We start from the raw sequence: 23806 nt of genomic DNA on the forward strand, positions 1-23806 counted from the left end.
ATGCTGATTTTCGAACTTGACCAATGTATTAGTGGTATAAACATTTGGTATAAATTTAATGAAAATCCGTCAAAATTTGTAGGCATGAGAGCGCTTTCAAGGTCAAATTTTGGATAAAACGAGGTCATTATTGTGGTCAAAGTCCCATAACTCCAACAAAAAGTATCGACCAATGCTGATTTTCGAACTTGACCAAGGTATTAGTGGTATAAACATTTGGTATAAATTTAATGAAAATCTGTCAAAATTTGTAGGCATGAGAGCGCTTACAAAAAAGTGTGACGGACGAACGCACGGACGCATGGACCCACTGACACACGGACACATGGACACACGGACGGACGGACGCCCGGCATTTTTATGTCCCCGCACCGCGTTGCGGCGGGGGACAAAAATTTATCAGTCTTGAGGATTTAGAGGAACAATCAATAGAGGAAAACAATATATATATATATATATATATATATATATATATATATATATATACAGACCCTGAAACGTACTACTACACCAAAAAAGCGTGCGACTTTCGTGCGAGAAACGTTTCGTGTAAACCGTTTAGCGTTTCGTGTAAACCGTTTAGCGTTTCGTGTGAATCGTGAAGCGTTTCGTGTAAACCGTTTAGCGTTTCGGGCAAAGCGTGCAGCGTTTCGGGCAAAGCGTGTAAATCGTTTCGGGCAAAGCGTGCGAGAACCGTGTGAAACGTTCATCAAATTTCATTCGGAACTCTCTGACAATTTAATTGTTTCAAATAAGCGCTCGTGTTAAACAATTCTCTAAACTGTTTGTGATTGGCAAAACTCCTTTGAGATATTCTCGTGAAAAAAATCTACATGTATAAGAAATGATATACTTATCTTTTTACAAAATTGAATTAATTTTTAACAAACAAAAGAAAAGTACGCGTATTAAAAGAAGACTGAGACTATTCGGCTGTATACAACCAATACACATATTCTCGGACATCGGGTAGACCTGCACCTGGCTGAACCTGTCAATCAAACTCTGTGTATTCGTTTTCATTGGATAGTCACGCGTCTCTTTTTTTGTCAATAGCCAATAGAAATTTAATGACTTCAAGGTAGTCGGAATCAGTATTTGATGATGCACACAATTTCAATGATAGATTATTTAACATTAATTTGAACAAAATTAAATGTAAACATAGAAAGAAAATATACTGTTCATTTCTATGAAATGCGGGAAGTAAATTCTTCTGAATCCCGATTAAAAATAGTTCTACAAGTTATTATTCTAATTATTTAAACACTGATAACGGAAAACTACAAGTAATTAACACACTGAAATTTTCCTAAAATGTACACACGCAATTAATTATAATGGGACTTAATTCAAATAAATCATGATAGATATATTGTACGCCGTTATGCGGGGCGCCGGTTATGTATACGAATATTGAGACAAAAATCTAAATCATTTTTTATTTTTTGTTCTTTCCGAAATGCGAAATAGTAATGACAACTTTCTTTATTGTTTAATCCATTGATTTTTTTCTGTGATATTATGTACGGAACATTTATTTACGCGAATGATTCGACATAAAAAAATAATCGGTTGTTTTATAGCATTTTCTAACTTATGTGACTAATTTCATTTTACATAACTTTCAAAATTATCAATGTAAATAATTACAAGTTTATTTACAGTTAGTATTTTTACATCGTATTCTCTGAAACCAATAAAAATATTAACGTGAGAAGAAAAAACAAATCCCGCCGAATACTGAAAAACCGATTTCAGTTTGTAATCATACGGATTTTATTTTTGGTATTGCATATTGTGTTACGGTAACTTTTTTCTCTGGAATTTTTATTATATACGACACTAATAAGAATCATGGATATTTCTTTTGAGCTATAAATATATTTATAGAAGTAATATTTTTGGCGAATTCTGTGAATAAAAATTTTTTTGCTTTAAATATAAGTACCAAATTAATTTAATTAATAAATTCAATACTTCTGTACATATATGTTTCTAAAATCAGTATTTCTATTATTTCGTGTTTTCTTAAAATTAATTCTTACTAACAGAGTCAGGGTAAAAATCCGAGAGGACCCGAATCGATCAGAATAAAAGCGTGTCCAAAGCGTGTGGAAAGCGAGCAAATCGTTTCGTGCGAGAATCGTTTCGTGTAAACCGTTCAGCGTTTCGTGTAAATCGTTTAGCGTTTCGGGCAAAGCGTGCAGCGTTTCGTGTAAACCGTTCAGCGTTTCGTGTGAACCGTTTAGCGAGCGGGTAGCGAGCGTGCAGCGAGCGTGTGGTGTAGTAGTACGTTTCAGGGTCTGTATATATATATATATATATATATATATATATATATATATATATATATTCTGTGTAAAACTTCATTCCTCCATGGTGGCCAACCCTACCCCCTGGAACCATGATTGGAATAAAACTTGAATCAATACACTATCCAAGGATGCTTTAAAGAGGGCATGGCCCTTCATTTGAACTAACTCCCCTTCACCCTATGATGCTTTCTGCCAAGTTTGGTTGAAATCAGCACATTAGTTCTTTATAAGAAGATAAAAATGTGAAAAGTTTACTACGACGACAATGATAATAACAACGACAACAACGCTGACAGACAACAGACAAAACTTGATTAGAAAAACTCACTTGAGCCTTTGGGTGACAGCTTAATGTTTTTTTCTAAACATTCAGTCAGTTTTTATTCCGTTCGGTAGATGCTTTTTAAACATCAAACACTTTAAACATTTTAAACACTTAATGACCCTTTTGGCCACACCCTGCATTAAGAACCCCTACCCTTTACACTATATGAGTGTTTGGCCCCACCCTAGATACAAATCCCTACCTTCGGAGACATGATTTCAAAATTTTGATAGATGGTTTTATTTTCTTTCTTTATATGCAGTCAGTTTTTACTCAGTACGTGTATCAGCAGAAGTAAAGAAGGCGATTTTTTTAAACATTACTTATTTAATGCATTAACACTACATGACTATTTTGGCCCTGCCCTAGAGTCAGAAATCCTACCTTGTGGGGACATGAAACTTATAATTTTGGTAGTAGGCTTCCTGGTCTACAAAATCATGAATTCAGTTTTTCCTACAGGTGTGTGGGAGTAAAGAAGATAATATTTAAACATTATATACATTATCACTATACATCCATTTTAGACCCGCCCTAGAGTCAAAACCCATACTCCAGGGGACATGAAATTTACCATTTTAGTAGAAGACTTCCTGGTTAACATAATTATGAAGTCAGTCTTTCTTACAGATGTGTGAGAGTAGAGAAGAAGATTTTTAAACATTGTGTGCATTAACACTATATGGCCATATTGCCCCCCACTATAGCCTTAACCCCTGACCGAGGGGCCAAGAATATCACAAATTAGGTAGAGGAGTTCGTGGACATCATAACCATGCATTCAGTTTTTTCCCCACATATGTTGGAGTAAAGAGGAAGATTTTCTAATATTTAATACATTTTCACTATATGGCTACATTGACCCCGCCCTACGGCCTAAACCCCTTGTCCAGGGGTAATGAATTTCACAATTTAGGTAGAAGACTTCATGGACATCATAACTATGCATTCAGTTTTTTCCCCACATGTGTGGGAGTAAAGAGGAAGATTTTCTAAGATTTAATGCATTTTCACTATATGGCTACATTGACCCCGCCCTACGGCCTAAATCCCTAGTCCAGGGGTAATGAATTTCACAATTTAGGTAGAAGACTTCATGGACATCATAACTATGCATTCAGTTTTTTCCCCACATGTGTGGGAGTAAAGAGGAAGATTTTCTAAGATTTAATGCATTTTCACTATATGGCTACATTGATCCCGCCCTACGGCCTAAACCCCTATTCCAGGGGTAATGAATTTCACAATTTAGGTAGAAGACTCCTGAACCCCTGACCCAGGTGCCATGAATTTCACAATTTTGGTAGAGGGCTTCGTGGACATCTTAACCATGCAACCAGTTTTTTCCTCACATGTGTTGGAGTAGAGAAGATTTTTGAAAATTTGGCTTTTTTTGCATATTTGGCCCCAACTAGGCGACCTGAAGGTGGTAGAGTCATGAATTTCACAATTTAGATTAACCATGCATTCAGTTTTGGTGACTCTGGTGACCTAAAAATCAGTGTTGAATAATTTAAATACAGTTGATTTCATTTTATTTTATTATTTTTGCATGCATTTTTAAATTGTCTTTTCACCAGCAGAATTTGATTGGTCACAATATGCAATAAAGAATTATCATAAGAATTATGAATAAAGAAAAAGAAAGATGCAGGTCAAAATAACAAATGGCCGAAAATAAGACATTGATCAAGGAAACTAAAGAAATATCGGAATAAAATCGGACTGATTTTTCTAAGCGATTTTAATTGAATTAGAAATATTTAATGCCTTCAATACTAGTATAGAAATAGAAAGATGCTTGTTAAAATTATCAACAGGCCAAAATTAGAAGCTAAAAACAATCGCGCTAAATTTTTAACAAGAGGCCAATTGGCCTTAACGGTCACCTGAGTAGCATATATCCAATACACAAACTTGTCATGGAGTCTCATATATGCATCTAATTAATTTGGTTTCATACTGGAGTAGAAAAATTATAAATTTGTAATGACAACCACATTTAATTCAAACTGTGAAACCTATAATTTTGGTGAAAAACTAAAAGATCTGGTCTACAAAATAATGAATTCAGTTTTCCTTTCAGGTGTGTGGGAGTAAAGAAGATAATTTTTTAACGTTATATGCATTAACATCTATACATCCATTTTGGCCCTGCCCTAGAGTCAAAACCCATACCCCAGGGGACATGAAAATTAAAATTTCAGTAGAGGACTTCCTGGTAAACATAATTATTAGTCGTTTTTTTTTAATACAGATGTGTGAGAATAGAGAGGAAGATTTTTAAACATTATATGCATTAACACTTTATTGCCATATTGCACCCCCCCCCCATGTCCTGAACCCCTGACCCAGGGGCCATGAATTTCACAATTTAAGTAAAGGAGATTGTGGATATCATAACCATGTATTCAGTTTTTTGCCCACATGTGTTGGAGTAGAGAAGAAGATTTTTTAAGATTTAAATCATTTTTACTATATGGCCATATTGGCCCCACCCCAGAGCATGAACACCTTACCCAGGGGTCATGAATTTCACAATTTTAGTAGAGAGCCTCATGGACATCATTATCATGCATTTAGTTTTTAACAAATATATATGGGAGTAGAGAAGAAGATTTTCTAAGATTTAATACATTTTTACTATTTGGCCTGACGGCCCCATCCCAGAGCCTGAACCCCTGACCGAGGGGTCATGAATTTCACAATTTAGGATGAGGGCTTCATGGACATCATTATCATGCATTTAGGTTTTAACAAATATATATGATAGTAGAGAAGAAGATTTTCTAAGATTTAATACATTTTTACTATTTGGCCATATTGGCTCCACCCTAGAGCCTGAACCCCTGACCCAGGGGTCATGAATTTCACAATTTAGGATGAGGGCTTCATGGACATCATTATAATGCATTTAGGTTTTAACAAATATATATGATAGAAGAGAAGAAGATTTTCTAAGATTTAATACATTTTTACTATTTGGCCATATTGGCCCCTCCCTAGAGCCTGAATCCCTGACCCAGGGGTCATAAATTTTACAATTTAGGAAGAGGGCTTCATGGACATCATAATCATGCATTTAGTTTTTAACAAATATATATGGTAGTAGAGAAGAAGATTTTCTAAGATTTAATACATTTTTACTATTTGGCCATATTGGCCCCTCCCTAGAGCCTGAATCCCTGACCCAGGGGTCATGAATTTCACAATTTAGGAAGAGGGCTTCATGGACATCATAATCATGCATTTAGTTTTTAACAAATATATATGGTAGTAGAGAAGAAGATTTTCTAAGATTTAATACATTTTTACTATTTGGCCATATTGGCCCCACCCTAGAGCCTGAATCCCTGACCCAGGGGTCATGAATTTCACAATTTTGGTAGAGGGCCTCATGGACATTATAACCATGCATTCAGTTTTTTCCTCACATGTGTGGAAGTAGAGAAGAAGATTTTTGAAAATTTGGCTTTTTTTGCATATTTGGCCCCGCCCGTGGCACCCCAGGGGTGGTAGAGCCATAAATTTCACAATTTAGATTCTTCTTACCATAGAGATGCTTCACACCAAAAATGGTAACGATTGGCCTGGTAGTTTTCAAGAAGAAGTTAAAAATGTAAAATTGTTAACGCACGACGCACAGACGCACGACGCACAACGCACGACGACGGACGAAGACCAATTGCAATAGGTCACCTGAGTGACTCAGGTGACCTAAAAATACATCAGATTATAGTCAAACAGTAGGAATAATACCAAACTAATCAAAATTAAAACTCCCCCATGGTCCCCGGTTTTCAATGTGCATACGTTTTACGCGACGCATCAAAAACATGACAATAGATGGAAGATCTAATTTTAATTAAATTGAGATAATACAATAAAGAAGATAAAAGCTTGTCATAATTACCACCTCGCTGAAGTCAATTGGGCAAAAATTAAACAAAAATATATCCCCAAAAAATCAAAGCATTCAGGCCACGCATACCTCATTAATAAAGTTCACAAAGTGTGCAGCTATTTTTAGCAAAGCACACTGTGCTAGAAGCGAACTGTAACAAGCAAGAAATAAACCGTAATGTTCCTGCAAGAAACAAACCGTACTGTTCAGAAAATGAACTGTAACGTTCACAGGGGTGTGCAATTACCATCGCCCGACGCCCGGGGCTACCGATTTTAGAGGTCGGGCTAGCTAAAACATTAACTGTGGTAGCCCGTCGGGCTAGTTAATCATAACCAGAGTTGGCAAAATATGCCGATAAATTTGCAGTGTCCTAGTAGGAAAAGTGTATCGTCATTGTTATCACAGAGGCATAATATCTGCTCCTTTTAAGTCATGATAGATTAAAAATTTCTTAAGCATTTTTTTCTCGTGCTACATTCTTCGGAGAAAAAACACTCTGCTGTAAGTTTCACACTTTGAAGTTTTACTGACAGTGTGTGTTGACGTGACCAGTGGCTAGACGAGATAGTCACGCCTCACTGCACATGGTTTCCGTAGTTACCTGTGCAGCTGTTTCACGTGACATCACTGTAAAATGATTCCTTTTCCTTTAATATGTATTCATTGGCTTTTTTAATATAATTTTTTTTAAGAGAGAGAGAGAGAGAGAGATGCATTACAGAAATATTATAAATTTCTGCACTAACTATTTTCATGAACACATTTTAAAGTGACCTGCTTGGTGAATTAAAAAAATATTCATATTTTGCATATTATCATTTGTGCATTTTCCATTATTTTTATTTAAAATTTACCATTACGTAATTAATTGCATAGTTGTATTTCGTACATGGAAATTAAACAGGATAAAATGCATGCACACATAGATTATATAGTTGCAGTGATTTTATTGAGTCTGTTCACATTCACAATGTTATGTTTGGGTTTTATTACATGTATATATAAACAGTACCCAAACCAATTTTGTAACTAAAATTTGAGAGATCAATGAAGTTGAATATTTTTGAACTAGTCAACCACAAAAAACATGCAAGTAATAAATATTTCATATATTAATAACTATATACTAGTATCATACAGGAGAAAAAATTATGTACATAAAATTTAGGTTTTTTTTATAAAATGAAATGTTGACATGTCCGAAATAGTCTGGCTAGTAACTTTGAATCTTGGGCTAGTAACTTTAGTACTCCCACTAGCCCCTGGGCTAGTGGCCAAATTTTGTAATTGCACACCCCTGGTTCACAAAACAAACCGTACCATTCACAAAGCGAAAACCAAACTGAACCATTAAACTGGTGTAGTAGCACTTTTCAGGGTCTGTAACATGTATGTGAAAGCCAACCAATCTGAATTGTTTGAATATTCACAGCCAAAATTTCAAATGCCACTTTTAGTTTACATTTGTTTACACAGAAGATTTCTTATTTTTTCCTCAGTTCAAGGCACATTTCTGTGTCAAAAATCATCGGATCTGGACCAAAGTCCAACTTGAATTTTTTACAAAAATACTTGTACATGCAATTTCAACTTTATGTATACATTCCTTCAAAAGTTAGAGTACTGAAACTGAAAATAACTTTTTTTTTTAATTTAAGGTGCACAATTATGTCAAAAATTCATTGAACCTGGACCAAATCTGAACTTGACCTGTATTTGCATGTAAAATACCTGAACATGCAATTTCAACTTTATATAATCCCTTCAAAAGTTAGAGAGCAGAAACTGCAAATTTCTAGGTTTTTTTTAAGTTCAAAGTGCGTGATTCTAGCTGTCAAAAATCATCAGACCAGGACAAATTTCCAACTTGACCTGTGTATTCCTATGACGTATGACTATGACGTATTAACATAAATTTCAACTTTTCTTGCCAAATGATTTTCCAGAAGAAAGGAATATATGTGGTATTATGCATTTTTCAGGTCATAATGTAGAAATGACGTCATGAATTAATGATTTATGCATTTATTTGATTTTTATATGACACTATTTAAATGTTGGTTAAAATTGGGGGCATATATTTGACCATATCAAATATTGTCCTTTTCAAAAGGTTTCACTATACCGGTATATTCCTATGTAAAAATTTTACCTACATTTGGACAAGTGAAAAAGACATTTACTTGTCCTAACTTCAACTTCATCTGTCCAAAAAAATTTTCAATATTAAAGATCAAATATTGTCAACTTGAAAACTATAGTTCCGTGTTACTAAAATAAAGTCCATTTAAATTAATTATCTTTAATTTTTCTTGCTATAATTAATAACCTGACTTTTCAAATAGAAACTTAAAGTGTCTTTCCTAAATGCATTTGTTCCATGTACATGTAACATTAAACATGATTTATCAGCTGTAGCTTTGTCATGACAAATTTTACAAGACATTTTAGCATCAGGTTTAACTGTTTGTCATCAGATATTGCAATCTCAGCTGTTTTTAAACTAAACATGGAAAGTCATCATAGTCTATCAATGATTCTTTCAAAAAATTACATTTCTTTCCATAATCCTTTATCTTTACTACCTTTTGTTCATTTGTCTTTTTCAACATGTGTTTGGACTGGTGAATCCCTGACAATGGACATATTTTGATCAGAAAAGCTCTCTTGAGCCTGTGGCTCAGGTGAGCTAAAAGAAATAAGCTTTGCTGTAAATATAGTACATTCATTAAAGAGACAGTGCAGCGCATCTTATCAAAAAACCGACTTTAAAAAAATTTCCGATCAGGTTCGGTGTTTTTGTACTACTCATGAATGTATAAACTTTCAGAAAATTACAAAGTTCTCCATGAAATAAATCTAATTATTTCATTAAAATTAATAATTATATATACCCATACATAATTACATCAAATGTGTTACGAGGTTCAGCCTTCTATACTAATACGCATGCATATTTACTGTAAACAAAACACATGCAGGGCTCGCGAAGATTCTCCTGGACATGTTTGTTGATAAAAATATGTCATTTCTACTTCTCCCAGGTAATAATTGTTTAAAGTTTTTAAAATAACCACAATTATTATTTTGTAAGCATGTATTTAGCGTGTTTATCACAGGAATTGCTACAACCTTAATTCATTTTTGTAAATGAGGCCGCTTGAGGAGTTATTTGACATATTTATGTTCGTTCATTTTAAAATGAACCGAAATTAGTAAACCATCAATAAATTATCGAGAAAGTGATGATGTGTTCCGTTTAGAGAGTCCCTTTAACCTTGTATACCATGTTGACCGTAGTCAGATGAAGATCTTGTAGTTTTCAGCACGTGTCAATTACTGTCAATCAAAGTTCATGTGGTACAAATAAACGATATAAAATTATTCCGGTTTGAACGACCCTTAAATTTCCGGAAGCTCATAATTACGTTAATTACATGTAGGTATATGAAAGGGATTTTTATGTATTTCAACTATTACAATCAACATTATTTCTTATTCCCTAACGATACAATTGGTAAATCTGAAGTTATTCACACACGTGTTTTCAGCTGTACTGTCTCTTTAAAAGGACATGGTCACAATTTTGGTCAAATTCAAGTTTACTGTTTTTATTATTTACAATGCTTTAAGAATGTATTTCTAATAATCATGCGAAATTTGAAAGTCAGATGTAGAGTTTTGAGACAGATCCAAGGCTCACAATTCTTTGTCATGTAAACAAGGCTCGTGCCCTGATTTTGTTTACGTAGGTTCAATATACCAGTAAAAAAATCTTTTTCAAGCTGATTTGTCTATCTTCTTTTTCATTTTAAGCATAAATAAACAGTTTCTAACGTTTAACACAATCATTTCAGGTCTAAAACCGGAATTTTCACTTCAACATTCAAAATGTAAACAAAAGCTTTGTTTACATAGCAAAGAATTGCAAGCTCTGTAACTCGCTTATAACTCAACGGATGATACTCAAATTTTAGTTGCCTATTAAAAATGCCTTTCTGAAGCATTGTAAACATTAAAATTGGACAAATAATTTTTTACCAAAATCGTGACCATGCCCCTTTAATAATGAATCACTATATAAAGTAAGAGACCTTAATGCATCATCAACTCAAAATTCGGAATAATGTCTTAACTACTTACATGAACATGGAATACTGGTATATTCATCAACATTACTTCGGGTTTCGTCATAAAATGAAATGACTCTATTGCCTTTCAGGGATTCTTGGCAGATTTTGTCAAGTTGTTTACAATCTCTGCTCCCACTTGAAACACAAAGTACAATTTCCATTCCAGTCAATGGTTTTAATGCTGAAGGTTTTAAGAATGTTTCTGCCATTTTCTGAATTGTTCCATCTTTTATTTGATAGGATTCAACTGGAAAATAAATGCTCCTCCAGTAGTTTTTCTCCACTTCATCATACAAAGTTTTAGAAAGAAGTTCCATGCTATCACTTAGCTTTTTGATGTACACAAACCAAATTCTTCTACAATTTAGAGATCCTGTTGTCGATGTTGAATACAACCAATTTGTATCTCCTGTTCCATGATCTTTCTCATGTTCCATTTTGGAACATTTAGCTGCATTTTCCAGTTCAGTCCATCCTCCTATTGCCATGAAAAATAGATAGATGAAAATTTTAAGGTCTATTTAAATACATGTATTATTTAACTATTCAATTTCCAAGATACAAAAGGCATTTCAAGCCAAATTTTTTTTAGAATGAATCACCAGATCATGCAGATACTGTGGAATCATTGGATTTTGTGGTGGCTCAATTTTCGTGGAATTCGTGGGTCCCTCTCATTCACAAATTAACATCCAACACGAACTGATAAATTAGGGTAATAGAATCATATTTCCTTTTGAAGGTATAAGAAAATGCACAAAATTACCTCCCCACGAACCTGTAAAATTTAAACAATTCACGAAAATTGGCCCACACGAATTTAATGTAAATTCATAACCACTTTAAGGTGGCTCACTACACCGTGAAATATTCACTCAAATCAGCAGAAAATTACTTGACTATGATAGATATTTAAGTCCAATAGGCAAAATCACAGGCCTAACGGCCTGAGAGGCGCATCACATTGAAGGTAGCTAAAAACATCATTACAAGCATTTTTATGGTGGCATGAGACAACTGACCAGTGGTTAAAGTATTAGGCTTGTAAACCACAAATGCAAAGTTTGAATGTGGCTGGGGTTTTTGACCATACTTCAGTATTGTCTGATTATTAATCATTCCTTCAATAAATAATGCATATTTTTCACTTATTTGAATTAAATACCCTTTTTATGCACCATGCCAATTACCATAATTAGAGTTATCTGTCATTCAAGAAACTTCTTAGAGACAGTAGACATCTCCAGATATAAGGAAGCAAATTTGAAAAAGCCAGGATTTTAAACATGGTAAATTTATTATTTGGATGAATATTTCGAAGAACACTTTCTTAAAAAGTATAAAAACACAAAAAGGTTACCAGCATATAAAATTGGAAATTACCAATAAAGTACGTTTTCTGGAGATTACAGAGTTTCATCTCCAGTGCCAAATAATTATGTCATCTCCAGTAAAAGTAAGTAATAATCTCTTTTTGACAACTCCAGTGCAAATTCAAAAAGTACAGTATTCTATATCAGTTCTTATGATTTCATAAATTTTCGTTTTTATTCTCCAGAAATTTTTAATTTATTCCTGATATTTTAATCTTAACAAAAATTCACGCACAATTTAAATATTTTTACTTTGCATAAATATTCACCAATAAAACGTTAAAAATTGTCTCTGATGTGCGTGAACTGGCACCAAGCAGTCAGTGTCTGTCCCGTGTGCAAAAATGTGAAATAAGATTACGTAACTTGGGCTGTGCGCTGTATCCACTGACCAAGGGTCACTGGTCGTGTGCAAAAAGACCCGCGCTTTTCCTCATTCAGTTGGACATCGTCGTATTCGTTTTATCAAGTGATAAAATACGAAATCTATTCCTAGCTATAGGAAGACAGCCACTTACTCTCATTTTAATATATATATTTTATATACGAAATTTTCACATTTTTTTTACCTCCCATATTCGAACAATTAACATCACAGCTTTTAATTTGAAGTACAAACTGTTGTTATGCAAATTATCTCATAGGTTGACTGGTCCTCTATCTCTATCATATGCACAGCATTGCCAGTCTATCTCATCTGCATATTAATCTTTGTTTTGTTCTTTCATTAATGTTGATGTTTTTTCAATGTGTAAAGGAGATATCTGTTGTAATGATTTGTTGATATTTTTACAACAATACTGAATATATGTTCCTGATTGAAAATATGTAACAATCAGAACGGCACTATATATTTATTGGCGCATTGATACTTGAGTTCTATGACAACGCTTGTATATAAACCGAGAGAAGTGAGCCGACAGCAATTAGGCTACATCGCTGATAGCAATGCGCCTCAAAAATGTGCTATTTTGGATGAAAAATTACATTTTCAAAATTGAATTCAGTTAAAATGAACAAAAGCTCCAGACGCATTCGAACTCATGATCTGCGGTTCAGAAGCACAATACTTAAACCACTGAGCTACGACCATATACAACCCCATCGAACGATATAAACAGTTTAACAAAACATTTAAATCGCCATCTTGTGACGTAGTGTTTTAAAAAGTATAAGTGTAGTTGTAGTGAGGTACCTTAAGCAGGGCGTTTAAAGTGTTTTCTTCTTTGATGGAAATAAAGTTTATACTTGTTGCTGGAAATTGTTTTTATACTGATTTTCAAAGTTATTGGTTTCAGTTGTTGTTTTGAATAATGCAGTAGAAGACAACTTTGTAACTGTTGTGTTAGCTCTAAATCAGCTAGTATGTGTACTTTTTCAAAAAAAAAAAATTTAATCTCCATTAATTGATTTTCAACATCTTTTCATTCTTTATGCATATATATATATACCTTTCTGAAAAATGTGTTCAGCAGATTCCCCAGCTGGTTGGCAGTGTTCATCAATGGGACAGACAATTATATCTGTCACTGAGTTTTCCACATTTCCCTCAGCTATCACAATGTTTCTGTTGTTAGACAACCAGCTCTTGTAATAGTTAGGTTCTTCATCTTCTTTTTTAGCTAATGATATTAAGCAATTGGTATTTTTCTCAATTGCTTGCTTTTCTTTTTTGACATCATTTAAAGATGTAACTCTTCTGATTCTTAACACCTTGGCTGTGTGAAATGAAAATTTTGAATTTTCCTTCAGCCATTTGTCTTTCTCCATCCTATCATCACTTTTACCCGCACATCCTCCCATATCTACAAATTTTAAAACTTTAATATTCAATATGCAGGTTTCCTTCATTTCTATAACTAATTTAAAGAATAACTGTCATCTATAAAATTAAGTCATACACACAAACAAATACTTAAATACTTGGTACAAAACTGGTATACTTTCAACAACACAAGAGGCCCATGATGCCACATCGCTCACCTGAGCAACAATGACTTAATATTGGCGTTCAGAGGATATTGTACCATATGGCCCCTCGGTGCCTCAATGCGCTCAATTCCTCAAATTAAAAACATTAAAAAATTTAATTGGTCTTCCCCATCATAAACGGCTGTTGTTTACCTGGCGTAAACTCCCTTGACTTTTAACCTTACTAACTTTATTGATGAATACACTCGTATGAAAAATGTTGTCATGTGACATGTAAAAGAGTTATTATAGTCAATGTGTTGACAGACATATCTGATTCACTGAATTTTACTAAGACCCAACCATTATTTTCATCTTTATTCAAAAACAACAAATGGCTACAAACCAGGATGATTTTACGCTGTAATATTTTCTTTGGAATAGCGATAATGCCTTTATCAAAATGTGTCAGAACTATGGAAACTATGAAAACTGTATTAACGTTGTCGTTTTTATTTACTCGTGTCTGAAAAACTATTAAAATAATGTGGAATTCATATAATTCTAAATCATCATATAAAGAAGGGGCCCCAGAAAGTAGTTACAGCATATCATTTTTTGTACAAGTTTTAAACATTTGGCGAGACATTTCTAATGTATGATCGACCAAAATTTCAGCGTCAATCATAGAATTATAAGCAAAATACAGAGCTCACAATTTTGTTAGATTTTAATTTGGTATTTCCTATTCAGCATCTAAAAATGGCCTCATATCTGTGTACAAAGCTCTGTATCTTGCTTATGATTTGATGCTTAACACTCAAATATGGTTAATAAATAGAAATTGTAAACAATTAAACAGAAGAGAGATGCACTAAAACAAAGAGCACAATTTATTTTTCAAAATGAATCATATACATGTATATACCTAGTACATATTTCCGTCAGCAATATTTAAACTCTGTTTAAACTGAATAAACTCGAGAAAATGCTGAGCATCTCAACAAAACACATTGCAGTAATCAACCATTACGCAAAAGATCATACCGAATTACCAATAGAATGAATTGTATTTTAGTACTTTGTTAATACATCAGATTTTTCTTATTTGCGCAGGTAAACAGTCAACTGTCTGATTTATCGAAGTCTGTGTTTGATTTGATACGTAAAAATTACAAAATACAGGCCCCCAGGTTATATATAATATGAAAATGAACAAAAATCAAAACAAACTAACATAACACAACCGTCAAATGTGAAAACTGTCAACGCATTGAAATATTTAACCTCAATTTACTTCACAAAATCGGCACCAATGTATCTTGCATGTTTCAAAGATTCCCTTTGCATGCGAATTGTTGCACAACATTTGTCAGATTGACCCGATTATCTTTCAACATGGCTGCTTTAAACAAAGAACCTACTTTTACACCGTCCCGTTTTAGAAGTATAGAAAACTGAACCCGACGTTATAATCTAATCGAAACACGCATTTCCTTTATCATTATTTTCGTAATAACTCAGATTTAAAACAGAATTGGCCCATTTTGCACTTTAAAGTTTCCTTTCCAAAAGAAATATTAATGCTAGATTACGTTGAATTTGACTCAGTAGTTCTTAAGAAAAAGATTTTTAAAAATGCATCCCCCTTTTTTCTGTATTTTCGAGGTTTTCTCCGCTTTGAATAAAGATTGATATTTCATTTCAGCAATTTATATTTGTCTTACCATAAGGATGCTTTGTGCCAAATTTGGTTGAAACTGGTCAAGCGGTTAAAGAGAAAAAGTTCAAAATGTAAAAAGTTTACAGACGGACAGACAGACAGACGACGGACAAAATGTGATCAGAATAGCTCAGTTGAGCTTTCAACTCAGGTGAGCTAAAAACTTGAGTTTAAATAACAGAAAAAGTCCACGCAGCACTGTTAAGGTCTACTTTGTAGTCGCGCCGACCAGATATTATGGGAAATGTTACTATGACATCACACAAAACAACAGGTCATCAAAAATGCTAAAAAATAGAACTAGAGCTCATTTCTTTGATATTTATTCTATTAAAAATGAACTCTATACATAGCAACAGCACTTTTAAGAATCTACTAGGTAAATAGAATTTAATTATTATGTAATTTTTTTCATTTAATTTCAAACTTATATCATGATAAAATAACTGTACATAAATATATTGTAATAAGTGAAAAGCTGTCAATGTGACAGCAAACCAGGTTTTCTTTTATGTGAATTGTATCCAAAATCCATGACAACCCTGAATTGATAAACACTACCTACCATATCCAGTGAAATGGAGTACCAATATGCAATATTTTGCTCAAAAATGACTAAGTTCAAAAGCTGGTATTTTTCATTAATTATCAGAAATCAAAATTCTAGCAATATGCACACCTCTGATATATGTACAATTGATCTGCAAAAGAACAACTTCCTATCCTTTAAAAACTGAAGGAGGAGTTATCCGTACAATGAGGGTACCCTTTTGGCAGCCGCCCACCCACAATTTTGATATTTTCATAGTAAGCCTTAACAGTGCTGCGCTGTATTCTAACTAATTTGAAATTAGTTCTTGATAAATTTTCAATAAAAATCAATATATTGGCACGAGAAAGTGATAAAAATGGCTACAAATACCAATTTTTTTATTATCTTTTTTTACATCTAACGCTTGGTCTCAATTTTCTTTTCATATGAATTCTTCAATTATACTCATAAATTGCACTTACATAAAACACATTTTTGTACATACCAGGTTTTAAACTGATTTCCTGGAACTTTTGGGATAATTCATTTGGATCATCTCCAGTTGCCATTTTAAGTTGAGTAATACAAAGTATGATAGTTATTTACACATTTTCTAAGAGACGTAATCATTTCCAAATCCAATTTGATTTCATGTTCTGTGTAAAATTAAATAATATTAAGAACATTAAGTATAATGGCATAAAATTAAATCATTATTTTTGTTATTATCATGTACATGTACTGCATACTGCATGAACATATCATATGTACCTGGTTCATGTTCATATTAATACATGTACGGGTATACATGTTGTACATAAGTTTAGCTTGATAATGAGTATCTGTGAAATGAAAATATTAGTAATACCTGACTCTCAGCTGTGCATGCTGATAACTCTTAAATATACAGAAATTATTTGTTGATGGCAAACGGGCTTTCATGTTGGAAAACGTGTAATAATCTTGAACTCTTTATAATTATAATGTACTTTACAGCTAGTAAACACCAATGATTTTGGCACAGTGATATCACAGTGCATGAACAACAATGTCCGATTTAACTCTGAAGAAACTGATCAACCCTCCAATCCAGTAATAACTTTTTTAAATAGATCTACACTTTTGAAAATTATTTTCCAATATATTGCTAGAAAAATGTCAGATTCATGGATTCATACAATAGGGCCATCTTTTAAAAAATGTTTGTTTTGCAATTGCCACCTGGAGGTTCCTAGACCCAGGAAGGAGGGAGGGATTTTTTTCTATTCTAAAACTTAAATTTTAACTAATTAACAATTAGTAAAAAATAAAAATCTCCATATAAAAAAAAAGTTCTTTATTTCGTGCTAATAAAGTTTTGAGTGGGGGGTATTTTAATGAGGTGGGAGGTAATTCCAAAGAAACAATTTTATTTTGGCCTAGTGTAAATTCTTCTTATGGATTTAAATTTAAATAATACATGAAGAGAATAAAAAACTTCGGAATGATAACATTTTTTTTTTTGTGCTGAGAATCTGAGAAGCTACAGTAAAATTAAAACCAACATTGTATATGTTTATTTCCATTACATCAATATAAAATATAAAATCAATAAGTGATGAAAACACTAAAAAATTTATTGCATACACAAACTGGGTTAGGTTTTTTTTAATGGATGCTAATTTTCTAGCTTTATTTCAAACAACTACTGCTACATTTAAGAAAAAAGGTAATTAATACTATCATATTTGGATGCATATGGAATAAATTCAAGGGTTGTCCCTAAATTGTGTAGACAGAACGCATAACGTAAAATTTGTTCCTTACAATTTCATCAGACTTCTATGTTTTTTTCAATGACCCTTTGGCAAACAATACTGAAAAATTCAAGTCTGTATTTTATTTCTTGAGAAAATAGTAACAATATGTTTTGCCAGGTGGCGCAATGTGCGACGTCGAAAATGTCCAGTCTTTACGTTGTTGCTGAACCCTCCACATCGTTTATGATAACATTTACTATTTATTTCCGAAAATGTCTTAGAAAAAATATTTTCTTTGAACATGTACCCCGAGTGCACATTTAATATAAATTTCTAGTATTGGTTTATAAAATTTTTTCTAAGTACAAACGATCTGCGGACTCCAAACTTGCCCTGTATTACTTGTTGTCTAACGTCCGTTTTACCGAAATGTGTTGTTCAGCATTTTGATGTCCATTTCTATTGACTGGGGTTTCTTTTTTCACTTATTGTCATCATAGTTGTCTGAATATTTTCAATGTTGTTTATAGACTGCTAATTTATAAAATGCATTTCTAAGCGATTTTGTTTATTTTATTTTCCACAAAAGCTGCTTATCAGCATTTGTTTCACGGTCTTTAAAAAATTTTATCAGTTACAGCTGTGCCACCTTAAAAGCTGACATCATCGTTTATTACGAATTAACACTTCAACTGGACACAAAATACTCTGTAAAATCTTTAAAAGTTTTGTTGTAGCCAAAACATTTTCTTGGTAAATAATTCTTTCAATTACCCCAATTTAGGTAATGTCTCCTTATTCCAAGCAAACAACATGTACAAAAAGGCAAATCCAGCAATCCTAAATACATTGAGGATTTGGGATAATTGTCAAAAACTAAATGCCTGTTTTGCATGCCCTCTATCACTGTAATTTTTCTGAATATTCTTAATCCACCATTGAAATGGCAATATTCTAATTAATTTTTGGAAATTTGAAAACAAATATCATACTACTTTTTGGAAAACTAAAAGTTGTTTATTGATGCATATGTAAGCACTTATTTTAACAAGATTTACTGATTGGTGAACTTTCATTCAGTTACATGAAAATGTAGAGGAAGCAATCAGAATATGGCAGGATTGAATATTCATAAAAACAAAAAATTCAGCATATACATGTATATAGATAGTCAACAATCAGTCATATGAGAGTAAACATCCTTTTTCAGAGATTTCAATCCCTACTGGGAATACCAAAAAAAATTCAGTACATGCAATACCGGCATTCAAAATTTAACAATATTAGCATATACTAACTGGTAAACGAAGATCCTGTAGTAGGAAAGGAGGAATGAGCATACATATAAATACATTGAAAACATATGGCTGGTCTGGGAATCAAACCCGGGACCACTACAACTCTAATCAGGAGCTCTATCACTGAGCTACCTGACCAATATACTTAATCAACTAGCTACTACAGTCCTAACTGGATGGATGACTATTTTACATATTTGAACTCGATCATCCCTTATGAGACGGTCCTATGATATCGCGGTAGCTAAATCATTTTGTTGAAAAATCTATCAATACGGAAATATTTCCAGAAACTAATGTTATTGTGAGTTTCCTTTATTTTTACACCTCAGTGATGTTCAGCTTGCCTCTGTTTATATGTCTAAAAATATCCCGATGTCAAATGTTAATTTCAGCTCATGCTACTATATATAAACAGATATACCGCAACACCATAAAACCTGCGATATACCGGTAATAGGAAACAAATCAGTATAATTCCTAAATTTTAGGCTAAAAAGCTCATTTTGTAAATCACAATCGGAACTTATGAAATCAAGACCTCCATTATAAGGGCACCTTTGAAAATTTGTTTGTGTACCCTCTATCATTTCTGTGTTACTATGGGTAAATGCATGTAGGTATAGGAACTACGTACCCTAGGTACGCTGCTATTAAATTACGGGAAACTAAAAAAGTATTCAAAGCTTAATTTGCAAAAATTAAAAAGCAAATAGATTTGCAAACAACTCAATTAAAAAATCGCTAAATGTTGATGCTTATATCTCCTACTGTAATAGTGTTGGTTGGTGTGGTTTTGATATTATAGTGATAACGTGATGACTTTGATCACCGAAACTAAAACCGAAACTTGGATAATAAAACAGTGTCCCCTTCGAGAAAAATCACATAGATGCATATCAACTGATCAAAAAATAATTCTCCACTTACAATTTTGTAACATGAATCATTTTCGACTTTTGACCATTTTAATACATGTAACGTTACTAAACAGAAAGTAGCCATTTCAATTGATATGATCACGAAACATGTTTTATATATATATATAAATATATATAGTAATTTGTGTCATTGCCACCTCATAGGCTAATATTCAAAGAAACATTTGAAACTTATACTTTCTTACATACAGCCATTGCATATGTCATTATGGAATGTCCGTGCGGTACTTTCCGTCTGTTTTGTGGTCTTCTTAGAAAGATGTAAAACGAAAGTCACTATTCTATTGGACAAGTTAAGGTTGGTGTAAAACTAGTTTTTGCTTCCACTACTTTCATGTCGATAATTATTAACGTGGATATAAGTACATAATAATCAAAAGTTTAACGGTTTAAAATTTTCAAATTTTACAATATTCGAAAAACATGTTTTAAAATGTTTTGGAAAGGTTGAAATTTTAAGGTATCTCACTCCTTATGTTTTGATTTCATTGCGCAGATGATCATTATATTTAAAATGAATATGATTTTATTTATTTAATCATCACAGATAGATTATTATTTCATAATTACACAACATTCATAAAGAAAATCCATTTGAATTCAAGAAACAAACAAGTTTTTTGGGGAACTATTTTTTCGTGCGGAAGGTTTTTTAAAAGAAAATGACAGAAACAAGCAATTTTATGAATTTTCAATATACTTTTCTTTTTATTATACTTTATTCATTATTCACATTTTTAACATTTGATAGGTTTGTAACATATTTTATAGGTTCTGTGTGACATGTACAAAATCAAATCTTGAGAATGTGATAGCCGTTTAGCATAAAATCATGCATATATATAGAACATGTCTGAATTTTTTTAAGCCAAATTTTGCGAGAATTTTACCTTTGAAGCCCTATATCTAAAATTTGACATCACTAACCCCCATGTTATATTATGTCAAAATGATACTGAATACATATTTAGGCAAACTGGATTAATCTTATAAAATTCTTGATATTCAAAAAGTTTTTATTTCAAATCAAATTGTAACTATTAAAGAAATTGTCTATTTTAAGTGCAAAAAGGTCACAAAATAATTAATGCAGCTTTGTACAATTTTTTTTCGTAATCCCTCTATTCTGTGTGACCATTGTGCATAATTAAAAACAATATTTGAAGAAATAAGTTTGCTTAATCAAAAATACTGACAACAAATCCTAATCAGGATGAAATTGCATTTTAGGTGCAAAAAGGTCAAATTAAATGGGCCATAACTTAGAGGGATGGATACTGATCCCCCATTATCTTTGTATTTTTTAAGTTTGTTTTGTCTACAGATTTCAATGATATACTTCTCAAGAAAATCTTGATACAACAACATTGAGGAGTGGTATACCTTAAAAAAGCTCCAGCGGGATATGAATTCACGACTTATCCAGAGGGCAGTTTTACAAAAGAACTTCCGACAAAGTCGTAAATATTTTCAGTCTCATGAAATGCTCTTTGACTTACAAAATTTATATAAAACCATAAATTTACCCTTATTTTGATTTTTGTAATTATATTGTACAGCCATTAAATTCAAACATTTATTAGTTTTTGATTAATAAGCATTCATTAATTTGGTTGTAAGTCGTAATTAAGTTCCATTGTAAAACGCAGCCCTGATTCGTTACGTTCTAATTAACCCATTTACCTATATTAGTAATTCTATTCATATATATAGGTGCTTAATCAGTTTAGCATATCGCTATTAAAGTAGTTTTTTATCAGCCGTGCTCTTCTGATGCGTGTTCAACAGAGCGAACGCGAATTTGTGTTGCAGGCCAGTAAAGAGGTTATTTTGGCGAGCGCTCGCTCTGTTGATCACGCCTACGCCAATGTTACTATAAATAGCAATAGTATACCTGCAGGCATGCTTATGAAGGTGTCTTAAGACTAAGACATATCTTAAGATATGTTAAGCAACGTTATATTCTTAAGTCAGTCCATCGATGATGTCTCAACTTAAGACCCTTCTTAAGAAATATCTTAAATTTAAGACAAACAAGGGCTTGACTTAAGACATATCTTTGTTTAATACTAAACAAAAATGGCTGCTGTCTTATGGTTTTTTCAACTGAGGAGACGTAGACGGCGAGACAGGATATTCAGAGACCGAGACAAACCGTTAGACTACGAGACAGAAGAAGCTATTGTTAGCAAGTATAGGCTGCCGAGACATAATATCATTCAGCTGTGTCAACAGTTCGAACACGAACTCCAACGACCTACATTGAGGTCATGTGCACTCACATTTTCTTTACAAATCATGGTAGCATTGAGATTTTTCGCCACTGGAAGTTTTCAGGCTGTAGCTGATGACATTCATAACATTTCTCGGCAGAGTGTATCGTATGTACTCAGTGATGTAATTGAATGCCTTGTAAGAGTAGCCAACACGTACATGTACATATTTATGCCAACAAATCAAGGCACCCTGAATGAAATTAAACGTGGGTTTCATGAGATAGAGGGATTCCCCAACGCAATCGACGCAATAGATGGTACTCACATCAAAATAAAAGCCCAAACTACCGACGAACACCTTTATGTTAACAGGAAACATTTTCATTCCATCAATGTACAATGTCTATGTGATTCTAAACTGAAATTTTTGAACATTGTTGCTAAATGGCCAGGTAGCACTCATGATTCGTTCATTTGCAACAATTCATCTTTAAAACTTATTTTTTACAATGGCACTATTTTTTTTGTATCGCTTGTATATGTTGAGAATTTCTTTCGAACCTCTTCCACAGTCCTCACATGGCGTTCGTGTTCACAGAATTTACTTTATCACATATACTTTCCCAAACTCTTTTTTTCTGGTTGTTGGTGACGATATTAGACAATTTCGACAAAATCACGGTCCTATTTTTCTCAACTTCGTTTGATAATATTTGGATTTCGGCCTCTGAGAAGTTTGGGTTTCGTGTTCCGCCCATTCTGCATGTACATGCACTACATAGCACCGACTGCACAGCCTTTTTATATGGTTTCTAAACAATGGAATTGTTCCTTGATTTTAGGTCTACTGAGTACTGTTTATTAGAAATAAGGAGTGGATCAAAAATTTAGTTTTATTTGAGAGAGAGAGAGAGAGAGAGAGAGAGAGAGATGTTCTAAAAACGATGAAGTAGTGCTGAAAATTAGTTCATATCATTGATTGTTTTTTTTTTTTATATTTTGTATTAGATTATAATAAAACAAGTTTTTGGCCATTGGTATTGACCGCTTAATTATAACGGTCTCGTTTCTCCATTATCATTTAGAATTGTACACGTGACACAGCGGAAAACTCGTTTGTTTTGTACATGAAAAAAAATAAGATGAAACTTAAGACATCTTAACCTAATACATTTCTAAGACGCTTTCGTTTTACATCCTAAGAGATGTCATAAGAATGTCCTAAGATACGTCCTAAGATATACCCTAAGATATCTCTTAAGACGTATCATACGAAATTTTCATAAGCATGCCTACAGATAGTTATACATTATATTGGTTTGTTTTGTTTCGCGAAAAGGTTTTTTTTTTATATATTTTAAATTATCGACACGTGTTTTAAAGACGAGAC

The 23806-nt window shown here is 32.9% G+C and overlaps 1 protein-coding gene across 5 annotated transcripts in view; it reads right to left on the minus strand.

Annotated features, from left to right (window-relative positions):
• Nucleotides 1-20488, minus strand: part of LOC105320498 (uncharacterized) — a 140373-nt gene extending 119885 nt beyond the window's left edge. For 4 of the 5 annotated variants that reach the window (XM_066079298.1, XM_066079299.1, XM_066079297.1 and 1 more), the window contains exons 1-4: nt 20390-20488; nt 16728-16878; nt 13508-13861; nt 10694-11161 (exon numbers count right to left, since the gene is read on the minus strand). In XM_066079298.1, the coding sequence (XP_065935370.1) occupies nt 10694-11161; nt 13508-13861; nt 16728-16791 (886 nt within the window). In that variant the 5' untranslated portion in view covers nt 16792-16878; nt 20390-20488. Of the gene's footprint in view, nt 1-10693; nt 11162-13507; nt 13862-16727; nt 16879-20385 lie in introns of all 5 variants that reach the window. The other variant, XM_066079296.1, reaches the window with a different exon arrangement.
• Nucleotides 20489-23806: the final 3318 nt, after the last annotated feature.

Source organism: Magallana gigas, chromosome 3 (assembly GCF_963853765.1).
Source record: "Magallana gigas chromosome 3, xbMagGiga1.1, whole genome shotgun sequence".
Taxonomy (NCBI): Eukaryota; Metazoa; Mollusca; class Bivalvia; order Ostreida; family Ostreidae; genus Magallana; species Magallana gigas.